Below are 14259 nucleotides of genomic sequence, written 5' to 3' on the forward strand. Positions count from 1 at the left end.
GCATCGGTCCTAGGATGCGAAGGCCATCTCTTTCCGGGCGGGGGTCAAATCCTCGGGAAGCCGAGCCATCCCCTCCAGCCGCCTGCCCGAAACGGGGTGCAGGCCGTGGTCACCTCCTTAGGAGCCTCCGAAGATCCGGCCACGCCGACCCTGTCAGGTGCAGAAAGTCTGTTTCCTCCAGCCCGCTGGGAAGATTCCTGGCTATGCCTTCAGCCGGGGCATCTGAGGGCAGGAGCTGCGCCAGGCGTGCCGGATAGACCAGTGAAGAGCACCCCGCCAGACTGCCTGTCCCTCGGCCGGACCAAGACTCGGCGCCGCACATTCTCCCCGGGGGGGGGGGGGGGGGGGCGGCGCAGTCACGCGCGCACCCCAATTGCGCTCACACACGCGCAAGGCTCACGCTCTCCGTCCCGCACACCTGCGCTCCGCCCCTTGGTCTGGGGCTGGCGACGGGCATTTGAGAATCCAGGGCGGTTGCGGAGGCGCCCCGCATCTTTTCCTTTACCCAGGGCCGGAGTAGTCTGGAGCCTGCCGACGCTCCCAACCAGCCCGCATCCGTCTCCATCCTTCCCTCCCCCGCCTGCCGTGGCACCAATATCCGCAGCCACAGCCCGAAGCCGGTGAGGCGGCGAAGGGGGGAGGGGGAGGAATCGAGGGATGAGCGCCGGGAGGGCGTCGGGGGCCCTGAGCCGGACAAGGACGCCCCTGGAGCCGGAACCCAAGCCAAAGCCGGAGCCAGAACCAAACCACCGGTACCGGGTGGGCCAGGTGGTCAGGGTGGGAGGAACCGAAAAGGGGTGGGGTGGCGTGCGGGAGTACAGGGAGAGGAGGGGGCTGCAGAGGCCTTGCTCAGGCCGGAGCGGAGGAGGTGCGCCCGCCGCCTGAGAATTCCGTCCCATCTCGCTCTGCAGTGTCCTTTGGAGGGATGAAAGCGCGGGACGAGCTGGAAAGGGGAACGCTCTGGGCGTCGGGGAAGCGGGACTAGGGGTCGTGGAAGAGGGCTTCCGCAGCCGCCATCTAACCTGCCCCGGGCCATCTTGGTGGACCAGCACCCCTGGCCCGGACAGCTCCCTAGTTGGGTAGTGGGTGGGGCCGGACCTCTGAGGCGCGCCTGAGGACAGCATTCCTACCCCTCCTCTACCCCTAGCTGCAGCCCCCTAAACCCAGGAGGCGCCCTGGCCCGCGCTCGCCCCCCAGGGCCTCATGTCGGAACCACAGCCTGACCTGGAGCCGCCCCAACATGAACTGTACATGCTCTTTCTGCTTGTGTTGGTCTTCTTCCTCATGGGCCTCGTAGGCTTCATGATCTGCCACGTGCTCAAGAAGAAGGGATACCGCTGCCGCACGTCGAGGGGCTCAGAGCCTGACGACACCCAGCTCCAGCCCCGTGAGTGAGGCGCCTGCAACCCTGGCTCAGTCACCTTTCTCCCTTACTCCTCTCTTTCTGCCTCCCTGGCCAATAGCCCCAGGCCAAATCCCCATCAAGTCTGCAGAAAGCCTAGTGATGCTTTCTTGAGTTAGCAAGTGGGGTGACACCACTCTGAAAGAAAGGCTAGAGAAGGCAGCAAGGACAGGAGGGTCCACTGATGGCAGTCTTGGGCTCCCATTGACTTCCCCATCTTTTCTGGCTTCTGAAATGCTAAAGTCCAGCATGACGGTAAATAGGTAAAGGGATATGTCTTGTGCAACAAGCCATGGGGGCCACCAGGTAATGTTCCCCCAAAGCTTACTCATTCCCACTTCCTTGCCAAATTCTTTCATCCTTCAGCTGAGGACGATGACATGAATGAGGACACAGTAGAGAGGATTGTTCGCTGCATTATCCAAAATGAAGGTGGGTGTAGGCTAGCCCCTTGCTCCCTCCCACCCCGACTTTCTCTTGCCCTGACATCCACCTCCACTGACTCCCTCCTTTCCTTCTCCGCCCAGCCAATGCCGAGGCCTTGAAGGAGATGCTGGGGGACAGTGAAGGAGAAGGGACAATGCAGCTATCTAGGTGAGCTGGAAACAAGGGCCAGCATGACTTAGCTTGCCTTGGAGAGTACCCTCTCCCCCAGCACAATCCTCTCCCAGTCTCCTTGCATGTTTGGGGTTGGAAGGAGGGCAGGGCTGGCTAACTTACAAGAAAGAAGAAGTGTTGTAGAAATCCTGAGTCCTTCAAACTCTCTCCCGTCTAGATATCAAGCCTAACATTCACTTCTAGTGCCACTCCTTTGGGTTAAGAATTGCTCACTTTTTAGCAAACAGCTCTGGGAAGGAGAACACAAGGTCATTAACATCTTAATATTGAGTTTATTAGATAAACACAAGAAAAGAATGTTGGGGTCTGGGGAAAGTGGAGAGCCTGGGGGTTTAAGAAGTATGCTGAAAGAAAAGGAGGAAATGGAACAGGAAGGGAAATGGAAATGTCACCCCTGTTCCCCTCCTCCCTACCAGCATGGACGCCACCTCCAGCTTGCAGGACAGAGCCCCCTCCCATCATCACACAGTGCACCTGGGCTCTGCAGCCCCTTGCATCCATTGCAGCCGCAGCAAGAGGCCCCCACTTGTCCGTCAAGGACGCTCCAAGGAAGGAAAAGGCCGCCCCCGGACTGGAGAGACCACCGTGTTCTCTGTGGGCAGGTGGGGAGAGAGTGTCCCAGGGAAAGGGAGGTTGAGATGGGGGCCCCAATGATCAGGCATCTGGCCCCAAAGGTGGGCCCCAGCTCTTTCCTCCTGGACTGGGAACTGCAGCAGGAGTCAGTCTGCACAATGTGCCCCACAATCTGAGAAGACCTTCTTTGCCCTAGGCCAGAGGGAAGTGTACATCAAACCCAGGATGTCCCTGGTTGGAGGGGAGGGCCAAGCAACCTACGTTATGGTCCTAAGCTCCAGTGTTCCCTCCCCTCCCAGGTTCCGAGTGACACACATTGAGAAGCGATATGGGCTACATGAGCATCGTGATGGGTCACCCACTGACAGGAGCTGGGGCTCTGGTGGGGGACAGGACCCAGGGGGAGGTCAAGGGTCTGGGGGAGGGCAGCCCAGGGCAGGGATGCCTGCCATTGAGAGGCTGCCCTCTGAGGGGCCACAGCCCCAGGCCCTAGCGAGCCCCCCAGTGCAGAATGGAAGACTGAGGGACAGCAACCGAGTCCCACGTGCACTTGAGAGGAACACTGGAACCTCTACAGAGCCAGCGCAGGGGGCCAGAGGGAGGGACCCAAGCCCAGGGCTGCCCAATCAAAAGGCAAATGAACAGCCAAGAAAACCAGACACCTCAGATCACCAGGTACGAAGACTTGGCCAGGGCTGCAGTGCGCAGTGTTGGGCTGTTTTTATTGCCCCCTACTCTGGGGTGCACTGATATGATTCATCTCCTGTTTTCCCATTGTTGATCTCTCCCCCTTCTCTCAGGTGTCTCCACCTCGGGGAGCAGGGGGTGTATAAGGTGAGTCTGCCTGAGCCCAAGTCAGGCAATCTTGTTGTGCCACCCCCTACTTAAACCATCTATGCCCATCAGCTTCCTGAACGCCCAGGATGAACTGCAGGCTTAGTGTTTGCTACAAATTCCTTAGTTTCATGGTAGGGAGTGGGTATGTGCTCCAGAGGACAGAGAAGGTCCTGCAGCCCCTGGGGAGAAGCTGGGACAGAGCTTGAACAGGAAGCAACACTGTTACTCTTCCTTTCCTCTAAACCTCATTCTTCGTTGCGCTGATGGACTACCAGCTGGCAAGGCCAGGGGGTGGGTGAGCATGAAGGCCCTCCCCTCCACTGGAGAGCGCTGCCCCCCAGTTGAGGACCAGCTCTACTTCCACCTGGAGTGGCACGGTCTCAGGCTGGGGGACCTCGGGAGAAGTCCCCCCTCCAACCCCTTGTCCCTCAGTCTCTTCCCCTTCCCTGCCTGCCAACAGGCTACCTGACCTGCCTTTCTCAACACCTCGCTCCATATACCAGAGTGTGGCAGCTGGAGCACACCCCTGCCCTTGGTGGGCTCCTAAAGCAATAGTACCTTAGGTCCCCTGCCCTCTTGGCACAAGAGGCTCAGGCCCTGGCTTGGCCTTCGTGCCCTTTATTCACTGTCAATAAATCCGCTCAGATCATTACAGCTGCTTCGCATACTGGCTCCAGCTCCTTCTAACTCCCAAGTCCTGCTCCTTTCCTGGCCCCAACTCCAGTGATCCTAGCATCCAGAGTGGGGTGGGTCACAGAGCCAGGGTGGAAACATAGATGGGCCATAGCCACTCAAGACTTTGGGGGATGGGTTCCAGCACCAGAGACTTCACGGTATTTCACCACCCTAGAGATGGGGTGATGGCAGAAGATAAAGGGGTAGTTCCAGGCCTAGAGATGGCAGGAGGATAATGGGGAAAAAGGAGTGGGTTCCAGCCCCAGAAATGGGGAGAGGGAAAGTTTCTACCCTGGAGGTAAGAGTGGAAATGGAGGAAATTCCAGCTTTCAGCTGTGTCACTCTGGATTGTTGAGGGGGTGGTCTCTGACAGCATGGAGATAGGGGCAGCAGCATCACTGGGAGGCAGTGATCCCCTGGCCTTCAGGTGAGGGGATCTGGGTGGCCAGGATCCGGGGCTTTAGCTGGCGGGGGAGGTGGTGGACGCATCTGTAGGGAACACACAGTTAATGGTCCAGAGTCCTCCCATGGGGGTAGCCTGTCCATTTCCTCAGCCCTGCAGACAAGACAGGACCAGTTGGATTGCCCCCTCTGAACAAGATCACCTCCATGGCAGGGGCCCTTACCGGCCTGAGTCGAGGTGCCATCATGTCCAGGAGTCCAGGGTAGTCCAGGGCATTGTCTGGAAACAAGAAACACAAGTCAGTCTTCAGACTTTGTTTTGTTCATTGCTGTACCTCCAGCACTTAGGACAGTGGCACGCCATAAATATTTGTTGAATTAATTAATAGCCATCAACCTGGGCCATAAATCCATCAATCCATCCATCCTAAAAAACACTTACTGCGAAACTGCTATATAATTAGCTCTGCTCAAGGTACCAAAGAAAGGGAAGTGGGACACACAGCAACCCCATCCCCAATGGTTGTCAGGAACCCAGTTATGAAACACCAACAAACACAATGAATGACCGAGTGCTATGTCAGTCAAAGTTAATTTGGGGTGTTGGAGATGGTGGTGACCTCAGTGGGGCCAGGGAGGGTAACTGTGGAGAAGGTGAAAGTACCAGAAGGTTTTAGAAAAGGTGGGCTTTCCAAGAGGGAAAATGTTGATACAAAATGTTTGTAGGATTCAAGGACACTAAGAGCAAAGGGTGCCTATTGGGAGAACACAGTGAGAGAAGTTGGCTAATTAAAAATAATAATAAAACAGTTACTATTTGTGTACTTACTATGTGCCAGGTACAATGCTGTGTACTCTACAGACATCTTTTTTTTTTTTTTAAACTCTTACAACAATTCAATGAGGTAGTACCTCCCTCCTTACTTATAAAGGACACAAGCTGGGAAGTAATAGAGTGGGGTCTGAACCAGTCAGCCTGGCTTCAAAGCCCAAGGTCTTCTGCCATCAAGTTGCTGTGGACCTTATTACAAGGTGCCTGAGGGCATGCAGAGGGGTGGAGTATGAGCTAGAAGTCCAAACTTCCTCCTTCCCATCTCTTATCCTCCCAGGACTCCCAATTCCCTCTACTCACCCCTAGGCAGGACAGGTGCAGGGGGACCATCTGAGGCAGAGGTGGGTGCAGGAGGGGAGAAGCTGGGAGGAGAAGGGGATGGTAGCATCTGGGGGTGGAGTAGGCACAGAGTTATTCCTGGCATGTGGCAAGGTTTCGCCAGCTTTTCCTCTCATTCCACTTTCAATTCCTATCTCATTATTCCACAGTACAGGAAGTGACCAAATGTTTATATTCAGGGGGGATTGTAGCTGATACATATTTCAACAGCCCGTATGTATTGAACTCTTACTATGTCTCAGGTGTTCTGCTAGCACTTCACATGCACTATAACTAATTCATTCAATCCTCACCACCACCTTGTGAGGTAGGCATTTTCCTGACTCCTGTGTTAAAGGTAAGACTCAGGTTAAGCCATCTGTCCCAAGATCACAGAGCCAGTTAGTGGCATAGTGCTGGCTAGAATCTGGGTCTCCTGACTCCCACTCCTATGCCCTTCCCACTGTATTATAGCAATAGGTATCATATATTAAAGCAACTCCTGTGTGCCACTGTGCTAAGGGCTTTACCTCCATTATCTCTAATCATAATAGTGAGCCTGCTAAAGTATTATTATCCTTATTTTACATGTGAAGAAACAAGCTCAGAGAGGTTAAATCACTGCCCAAGGGCATGTGACAGAAATTTGAATTCAGATCTATCCAACACTAAATTAGGACCTCCAAACTCATAGGAAGGCTGCCTTGGTTTCCCTTTTCTCTGCCCAGCCAAAGGATATGGGGATGCCAAGCTATCATAGGAGATAAAACTGGGGAAGAGAGGAGGAATTGAGATAAATATCGAGCCTTAAATGGGGTGGGAGGATCAACCTAGAAGTTCCTGGGGACTCATGGAAAAGGAAGACTCACCTGTTCAGTGTCAGAAAGTTCAGGTGGCCCTGGGGGACCAAGCAGCTCCTCCACTAACAGGGAGGGAAAGACCCCAACATGGCCCCCAAATTCTCCCCTCCAGAAGCCGTCATCTACTCCGTCTTGGGCCCGGGGCAGCAGACGGATGAGCGCCCCCTCAGGGAAGCTCAGCTCCTCTGTGCTCTGTGCTGTGTAGCTGTACAGGGCACGGGCCAGGAATGCTGCAGAAGCCCAAGAGAGATGGTGAGAGAGGGAGGTGAGTGGCAGTGCCCAGGAACACCACACCCCAAGGGCATAAGCACACAATAACTCTTCTCCATACCCAGAATTTCCCTTTCTTACCTGTGGGCTCTGCCCCCGAGGGATTGTCGCTGTCATGGCCACTCTTAGGGAGGGAGAGGTCCGGGAAGTTGAGATACCGCTCAGGGACAAAGCCTACCTCGCCGTGCTGGTTCCGAGCCTCATCACCCAGCAACGTGAACAGATATCAGACTTGCCTCAGCAGTTCATAGCCCTTGCTCTCCTCCACTCAGGCTTCTAGATTTGCCTGGCTGGGTCCTTGGGGGTCACAAAGTCCCTCCCACTGCCCCCAACCCAAGATCAGACCCCAGGGTCCCGTACATACCTTGACCCATTCATCAGCATCTCCCTCTTCTATGACCTCCAGCCATTCACCCTCCATGATGGTCAGTTCATCCTCACGCCCTGCCTGGGCCCCACAAGGAAGGATTCAGGACTTGGCTGTCCTCCATTCTTGCCCATCTGAGGTCCCTACCCCCATTCACACCTGATAGCCAAACACCACATGTGCCAGGCAGGGGAGAGGCCTGGTGGCCAGGGCTGAGGGTGCTGGCTCCTCAAAGAGCTCTCCTGTCTCCTCACATTCCTCAAAGTCAGAAAGCTCAGCATCCTCAACCTGAAAGGGGGCAGAGAACAGACATCATTATCGGGCCCGCTCTTAGGTACTGGTTGTACCTCCCACTCCTCCATCCTACCACTACACCATGGATCCTCCTCCAAGGTAGTACCATCCGTCCACTCACCATGTGTTGCAACCAAAACAACTGCAGAGCAGGATAACAGTAACAATCACGGCAGAGTTACAGTCATCAAGCACTTACTGTATGCCAGGCACAATGCTAAATATCTTATGTACATTGTCTCATTTAATCTTCATAATAACCTGTGTTATTTTACACAACTATTAACCTCATTTTACTTATGCGGAAATTCAGGCTTACTTTTTAAGTCACTTTCCAAGATCACACAGCTACAGACTGCCTCCAGAACCTTACTTCTTTATGACCATACTATACTCATAATAAAAGTTTATTGAGGACTCTCTATGCCAGAAACTATGCACAGAATTATACATGAATGATTTCATTTAAGCCACACAACAACTCTTTGAGTTAGGTACTATTGTAATTCCTATTTTATAGGGTCTGCCATCCACTGGGGAGTTTTAGCCTCCTGGGTGTGTATGGGTAGAGTGGGGGAGGAGCTTACGGTGGGGGAAAGGTCCCTCTGGGACAGCCGAGCCTCACTGAGCCGTCGCTCCTGCTCCACCTCATCCTGGGCTTGGGTCATGGCTGGCTTCAGCCAGTGCTGCACATCCAGGCCAGCTCCCTGTAGCAGGGCCAGCCGGGCAGCCCCCTTCACCTGGCTCACCTGGGGCATGAGGAAGAGGGAAGTTAGTGTTCACCTTCTACCTCCACTCTCCTCTCTCCCCACCATCAGAAAGGGGCGTGGAGTGGGAGTTGCCTGAGGAGGTGGGATCTCAGTGGCTCTAACCCCCAGGGCTGTTCCTCACCTGTGCCCGCCGAATGCTCTCCCTCACTTCCTGTAGCCGCAGTTCTATGCCTGGAGCTTCCCGCTCTGGAGCCTGCTGCCGTCTCTGCTCCAGTCGCTGCAGCACCTGGTTGGGAAGGCAGAGGACAGGGGTGGGTGGAGAGATACTGTGGGGCATGACTTACTACGGGACTGGTACTTTGCTAGTTGCATCACATGCATTGCGCCGTTTAATCTTCCCTAGGAGGTGGGTGCTATTATTGGTCCCACTTTAGTAATGAGGAAACTGAAGCCAAGGAAGTCAAGTCACTCCCTTACCCAGGGTTACAGAACTAGGGAGTAAGAGAAGAGAATCTGAACCCAGGTTGGTCTAATTCCAGAAGCTGTGCTCTTAACTACTGTGCCATGCTGTTGCCTTGAAATATTTTTCCCTCCTCTCCTGTCTGCAACTCCTTGACATCCCCAATGTCTCTGGGATTCCCATCTCTCAGCTCTTCTTGCCCTCCCACCTCACCTGCACCCCCCACCTCACCCGGTACCCATGGTTCTGGATCTTATAGTCGCGGGCAGCTCGGCTCGTCCAGCGCTGAACCTCTTTCTCCAGGTCGCTCTCCCCAGCCATATCTCCTGCTCCCCTCTCCAGGGCACACACCTGAATGGGACAGGGAATGCTGTGAGGAAGACCTGAGGTCACTCTTCTCTTCAGTTCCCTCCTTTTTCCTCTCTCCTCTCTTTGTCTTCATCTCCAAGGACAGGGACAAAGACGTATGGGCACATGCTTATGTCCATGGACACGGTATGCATTAGTATGGACACAGAGACACAGAGTCCCAGAAATAGGATCTGGGTTGAGGGACAGAGGTGGAATAAAGAGGATAGTGCGGTTAAGTGATTAAAAGGTGGATCGAGATGTGTTTTTTGTGTCCTGATGGGAGCAAGGCAAACTGGAGTTCTGAAACCCCCTCTCCAAGGTTTAACGGTTGCTGGATTAATACCAGGACAAGGTTAATGGGGGAGGAGACCTAAACTGTTTACATTTGGTCTGGTTCCAACAAGCAGAGAGGTCTCACCTGATCAGTCCCTGCTGACTGAAACTGCTGAGGTGGAGTGGCGGAAAATACTCCAGGCTCCTGAAGAAACAGCTTCACATCCTGTTCCCAGCATACCTAGGGGTGGGGAAAAGTCAAAGTCTTTCATTCACTGGCTCCTTCTCCAACCCTGTCCCCAGCACTTCTCAGAAGAAAGAGAACAAGTTGAGAAGGAAAGGGGCAGATAGGCAGTGGGAAGTCTGTATTGGGAGAAAAGGGTAAAAGGATCTCTGGGGGAACTCTTAAAAGCCACAGCCCCCACCTGGGAAGTTGCCTGCCCCCCATGGCGGGCATGCTCCAGGACCATTTCTGCAGCTTCCAGCTCAGTGCGGCTCAGTAAGGTCAGGGGGTCCTTCAAGTGTTCTGACAGCTCACTGACCAGGGCCTGGAGAGAACCCCAAGATATTCACAACACCCTGCCGCCAGGCCTCTACTGCAAAGCAGGCTCTCTGTCCAGATTTGGATGGTGATGGGCATAAGGTATGGGAAGGAGGGAAGGAGTAAAACATTATTACTCCTTCTAATAATAGGCCCTCATGTATGCAGAACAGTTAACGGTTTAAAAACACTTTCATATCCATTCTCTCCTTTGAGTTCCATTTGTGTTATAAGGTAGGCAGAGCAGGGGTTATCCCTGATGAAAAATCTGGGGTTTAGAGGGGTTATGTGTCCTGTACAAAGTCACGCAGCTAGAAGCAAAACCAGAACCCAAGTGTATATCTTCTACCCACTTTAAGCAGACTAAGTCCCTAGCACCACCCAGTCTCATGGGGAGAGGGAAGCAGGGGGAGGCCTGCTGAGGAGCAGGCGTATCTGGATTAGGACTGGCCTTGAGCAGCGCTGGCAGTTCCTCCTGGTAATAGTGGTCAAGATGGGCATTGGTGGCCACCAAGTTGAGCAGGTACTCATTGCGGGCCACTCTCAACTGCTGGGAGTACTGGACCGACTGGGCGGACAGCTAGAAAGGGGAAACAGGTGTCAACAGGGAGCCCTGGACCCCTGGGGTCCTTCCAAGGCTAACTCAGAACCCAGATCCAGAATGGATTCTCACATTATTCAGTGCTTACTATGTGCCTGGCACTATATTAAAAATTTCATGTACTCACAACTCCTGCTCAAAATCCTCTAGTGGCTTCCGCATACATTTAAAATAAAATCCAGGGCTGGCTGGGTAGCTCACTTGGGAGAGCATGGTGCTGATAACACCAGGGTCAAGAGTTCAAATCCCCCATGCTGGCCATATTTAATTTAATTAAATTAAAAAAATCCAAACTGTGGTCTACCAGGCCTGACATGAGCTGGCCCCTGCAACTTCTCTGGTCTCTTTTCAAGAGCTTGTCCCTTTGCTCACGGTGCTCCAGTCACACTGGCCTTCTCTCAGTTTCTTTACAAAGTTATTCCCACCTCAGAGCCTCTGCACTCACCATTTCCTCTCCCTGGAATGTTTTTCCCCTAGATTTTTGCATAGCTGGCTCCCTCTTGACACTCAGGCCACCCGTTTAGATAGGCCTCCCTCTAAATTACACCCCCTATAACCCTTGCTAATTATTTATTTACTCTGCCTTAACCAGACTGTGAGGGCAGGAACTCCATTGGTAATGTTTTATACCATATCCTCAGTGTTTAGAACAGTGCCTAGCACATAGAGGTCTTCAGTAAATGCATATTAAAGGAATGAAAAAGAAAGGTATTATTTCTGTTTTATAGATGAAGAAAATGAGGCTCAGAGAGTTTAAGTAAGTTAACCAAGGTCACCCACCTAGGAAGTACAGGAGCCTGGATTCAACCCAATCTCTCATACTTATGCCCCTGGGTTCCAAACGACTAGACTACTCTGCCCCTCTTCCCTGCCCCCACTCATGCCCTCATCTCCCAAACCTTGGTGCTCAGTTTCTGCAAACTGGTCCGAGAGTGGAAAATTCCATGGTCACTTCGGTTCAGTCTGTGCAGGAGAAGAAGAGGAGTAGGAGTTGAGTCCAGCTCTGGTGCCATGGCTCCACCCCCACACCCCCCACCTCCCCACTTCAAGCTTCCTAACTCCCCATGAGCCCACCTAGACTGGACATCAGCTGCCTTCTCCTGTGCCAAGGTCAACACACGTTCCCGCTGCCCATACAGCTTCTGACTACGGCTCAGCTCCCGGACAGACTGCAGCACCTCAGCCTGTGCCCTCTGGAGGTTCTCTGTTCCCTAGTGGTATAGACACACAAAGTCCTGACCAGACCACCTCTAGTCCCAAGCCAGCTCTTCCTTCACCCCACCCACTGAGCCATACCTTCCTAAGCACCTGCTCCTTGGCACTCCGCCCTGTGCCCCCTGCTAGGTCACGGTAGCGATCAGACGCCTGGAGCCGGGTTTGGCCCCCAGCCATGGTGGCATCCAGCAGGCAGCGCCAGGCACCAAACACCGTCCTGCCCCTCCCCAGAGAAGGTCTGTGTTGAGAAGGGAGCTCTCCACTGCTTCATGAGACCCCCCCCAACACCATGGGAGACAGAGTGCTTCCCATCCCCCATCGTCTGGGAGCCCATCAATCGATCAGCCCATTAGCTGAGCCACAGGATCACTCATGCCCTCCGCCCCCACCCACAGTGTCCTTGCTGGGTCAGCTCCTCTCCTGCTGCTGTGTCAGCTCTACCTGCAGCTCACATGCCCTCCCCACTCGCTAAGGCTTCATCTTCACAGGTTCCTGGGGTTGAGCTGCCCATCACTTTTTGGCCTCTGTGCCCCGCACCCCATGGGACCCACCTGCTATCCATCTCCCCACTCCGGTGCCCTTCCCTCTTCAGGAATGGCCCAGCCAGTTTCTGGAGAGCCTGTTGAGAAAGTCATCACAGACCCAGTTCCATTTCAAAGACCCACCCCAAATGGGGGAATATGGGATCAGAGTATAATAATACCATTTTTTGGATGCTTATTACATGCCACTCACTTTGCTAAGTGTCTTATATTCATTAATTTATTTAACCCTTACAACAACCCTATGTGAAGGTGAGGTATTATTATTATTCCCATTTTACAGAGAAAGAAACTGAGGCCAAGAAAGATTAAGTAACTTGTCCAAGGTCACACTGCTAATCAATAGCACAGCGGGGATTTGACACAAGCCTGCCTGACCCTAGGCATTTGCTCTTGACCACAATAGGGATATGTATGGAGAGACATTGTTGGTGATGTAAAAGACGCTAGAACAAGAGAGAGAATCCAGAGAAAGGAGTCCCATACCTGCCCATACTCCCGTTCAATGGCTGCCCTCTGCTTGCTGTAGGATCTGTGGAGATTGGGGGGAGGTCGGGTTACGGTTTGGTCCTGTTCTCCCACCCTCAGTCCTCTCCTCAGCCTGGGCAGGAGGAAGAGGGGAGCCAGGCCTAGAGTGTGACCATACACACCCAGAGGGAATGGGACTGGAGAGAGAGTCCTTGAGATCACCTCGGGCAGCCGCAACACAGAACAGCTTCACATTTCTCAGAGCCCCAGCAGGATCCTCCCCACCCCAGGAAGACCATCTGTGGGCTTGGAGGTGAGGACTGATGGGGGGCCCTGAGTACGATGTCCGCCAGCCTTCCAACAGGTCTGGAAGAGGGAGTGGAATTCTTCCCTAAGTTTGATTTTGGATGTGGGGGAAGTGGTGTGGAGTCAAGGGGTTTTAGGGCGGGTCCGTGTGTGTGTGTGTCTGTGTGTGTGTGTGTCTGTGTGTGTGTCTGTGTGTGTGTGGCGGGTGTGTGTGTGTGTGTGTGTGTGTGTGTGTCTGTGTGTGTCTGTGTGTGTGTGTGTCTGTGTGTGTGTCTGTGTGTGTGTGGCGGGGGTGGGGGTGGAGGGGAGGGATCATTCCTATTTGGTATCTGGAGAGGCAGGCCTAAGGTGAGAGCTGTGAATGGATAGGTTGGGGAACTCTTCGCCCCTGTCCACCGACCCCGGCAGTACGCTGGGGGAGAAGTGGCGAGCACGACGGCGAAGTTGGATGTATGTGAAGGGGGTCGGGGGCTACCTGATGTCCTCCAGCAGATCCGCCTCCCTCTGCTGCCGGGTCTGAAGGATGCTCAGCTGCTCCAGGAAGCGAAGCTTCACCTCCTGGGCCGGCTTCACCTGTGCGGTAAGGGGAGGATGAAGACTCCCTGGCACGGGGACCTAAAAAACACTCCACGCAGGGAGCGGTGAGGGGGCGGGGCCGGGGAGGGGCTGAACTGTTTCCCCGGTTACTCTCGTGTTGGGCTCTGACCCCCTCCCACTTCCCGTCTCCCACCTTAGGTCCAGTGCCCCCTTGGCTCCCTCCGCTCCCCCAGCCCACCAGAAGTCCCCGTTCCCAGGCCAAGCTCACTTTTCGGGGCGGCGGCTGCATCTCCGCTCCGGACAAGGTTGCCAGCGACTCGACTCCGGAACTCCAGGAAGCCCCGCCCACTACGAAACCCCGCCCCGGACCTGGCTCGGCCCCGCCCTCCCCCTGCTCCCAGTCGCCTTGTCAGGCTACGCGCAGGGCGCGGAAGCGCGAGGGGGCCGCAGAGGAACTAAACCTCTGTTATTGCTGCGAATACCCCGGAAGGGTCCCGGCCGCAGGGCGGACGCAGCGTCCGCTGGGCGGTGGGGAGAACCCTGAGCTTCTGAGTCAAGACGCGGGGTTCTATTTCTAGTGTGATCACTGATTCAGCCTGTAATTATTTCTAATCGTTAATTTACATATGCAGATCAGAAGTTCCCGCGCTAAGGGTGAGGAATGGCGAGGAATTCAATGTGACCTGGGAAACTGAGTCACTGAACACCTGAGCGAAGATGCGTCTGACGAAGGAGACAGGGCTGGTCTCAAACCTTTAACCAATTCCCGCTGGACTGGAAAAGCCAGCGTGAGCGGGGTGAGACAGA

The 14259-nt window shown here is 54.2% G+C and overlaps 2 protein-coding genes across 2 annotated transcripts; one reads left to right on the forward strand and one right to left on the reverse strand.

Moving 5' to 3' along the window:
• The first annotated feature begins 1203 nt into the window (after positions 1 to 1203).
• Positions 1204 to 3756, forward strand: RELL2 (RELT like 2). Its single transcript, XM_063087930.1, has 7 exons — positions 1204 to 1387; positions 1769 to 1834; positions 1930 to 1996; positions 2437 to 2622; positions 2893 to 3268; positions 3394 to 3427; positions 3706 to 3756. Exons 1-6 carry the CDS (start codon positions 1204 to 1206, stop codon positions 3424 to 3426), a joined length of 912 nt encoding a protein of 303 aa, XP_062944000.1. The 3' UTR covers position 3427; positions 3706 to 3756.
• A 712-nt stretch (positions 3757 to 4468) lies between these two features.
• FCHSD1 (FCH and double SH3 domains 1) lies at positions 4469 to 13741 on the reverse strand. The gene is made up of 20 exons (XM_063087398.1): positions 13721 to 13741; positions 13391 to 13488; positions 12628 to 12673; positions 12151 to 12218; positions 11681 to 11822; positions 11459 to 11595; positions 11284 to 11347; positions 10235 to 10363; positions 9668 to 9790; positions 9388 to 9483; positions 8850 to 8969; positions 8340 to 8444; positions 8036 to 8197; positions 7314 to 7442; positions 7152 to 7235; positions 6869 to 6986; positions 6527 to 6747; positions 5640 to 5727; positions 4732 to 4787; positions 4469 to 4594 (listed from the first exon to the last, which is right to left on the reverse strand). The coding sequence occupies exons 1-20, from the start codon at positions 13739 to 13741 to the stop codon at positions 4529 to 4531; spliced, it is 2073 nt and encodes a 690-aa protein (XP_062943468.1). The 3' UTR covers positions 4469 to 4528.
• Between the last annotated feature and the right edge of the window lie 518 nt (positions 13742 to 14259).

This window comes from Cynocephalus volans, chromosome 2 (assembly GCF_027409185.1).
Source record: "Cynocephalus volans isolate mCynVol1 chromosome 2, mCynVol1.pri, whole genome shotgun sequence".
In the NCBI taxonomy this organism is placed as follows: Eukaryota; Metazoa; Chordata; class Mammalia; order Dermoptera; family Cynocephalidae; genus Cynocephalus; species Cynocephalus volans.

Coding starts and splice junctions, on each gene's coding strand:
- FCHSD1 (XM_063087398.1), bottom strand. CDS start 13,741: ATGCAGCCGCCGCCCCGAAAA. Junction 10,364..11,283: donor TGCAGAAACTGAGCACCAAG/GTTTGGGAGATG, acceptor TCCCCTTTCTAG/CTGTCCGCCCAGTCGGTCCA. Junction 7,236..7,313: donor ATGTGGTGTTTGGCTATCAG/GTGTGAATGGGG, acceptor TGTGGGGCCCAG/GCAGGGCGTGAGGATGAACT.
- RELL2 (XM_063087930.1), top strand. CDS start 1,204: ATGTCGGAACCACAGCCTGACCTGGAGCCGCCCCAACATGAACTGTAC. Junction 1,835..1,929: donor CTGCATTATCCAAAATGAAG/GTGGGTGTAGGC, acceptor TTCTCCGCCCAG/CCAATGCCGAGGCCTTGAAG. Junction 1,997..2,436: donor GGGACAATGCAGCTATCTAG/GTGAGCTGGAAA, acceptor CCTCCCTACCAG/CATGGACGCCACCTCCAGCT.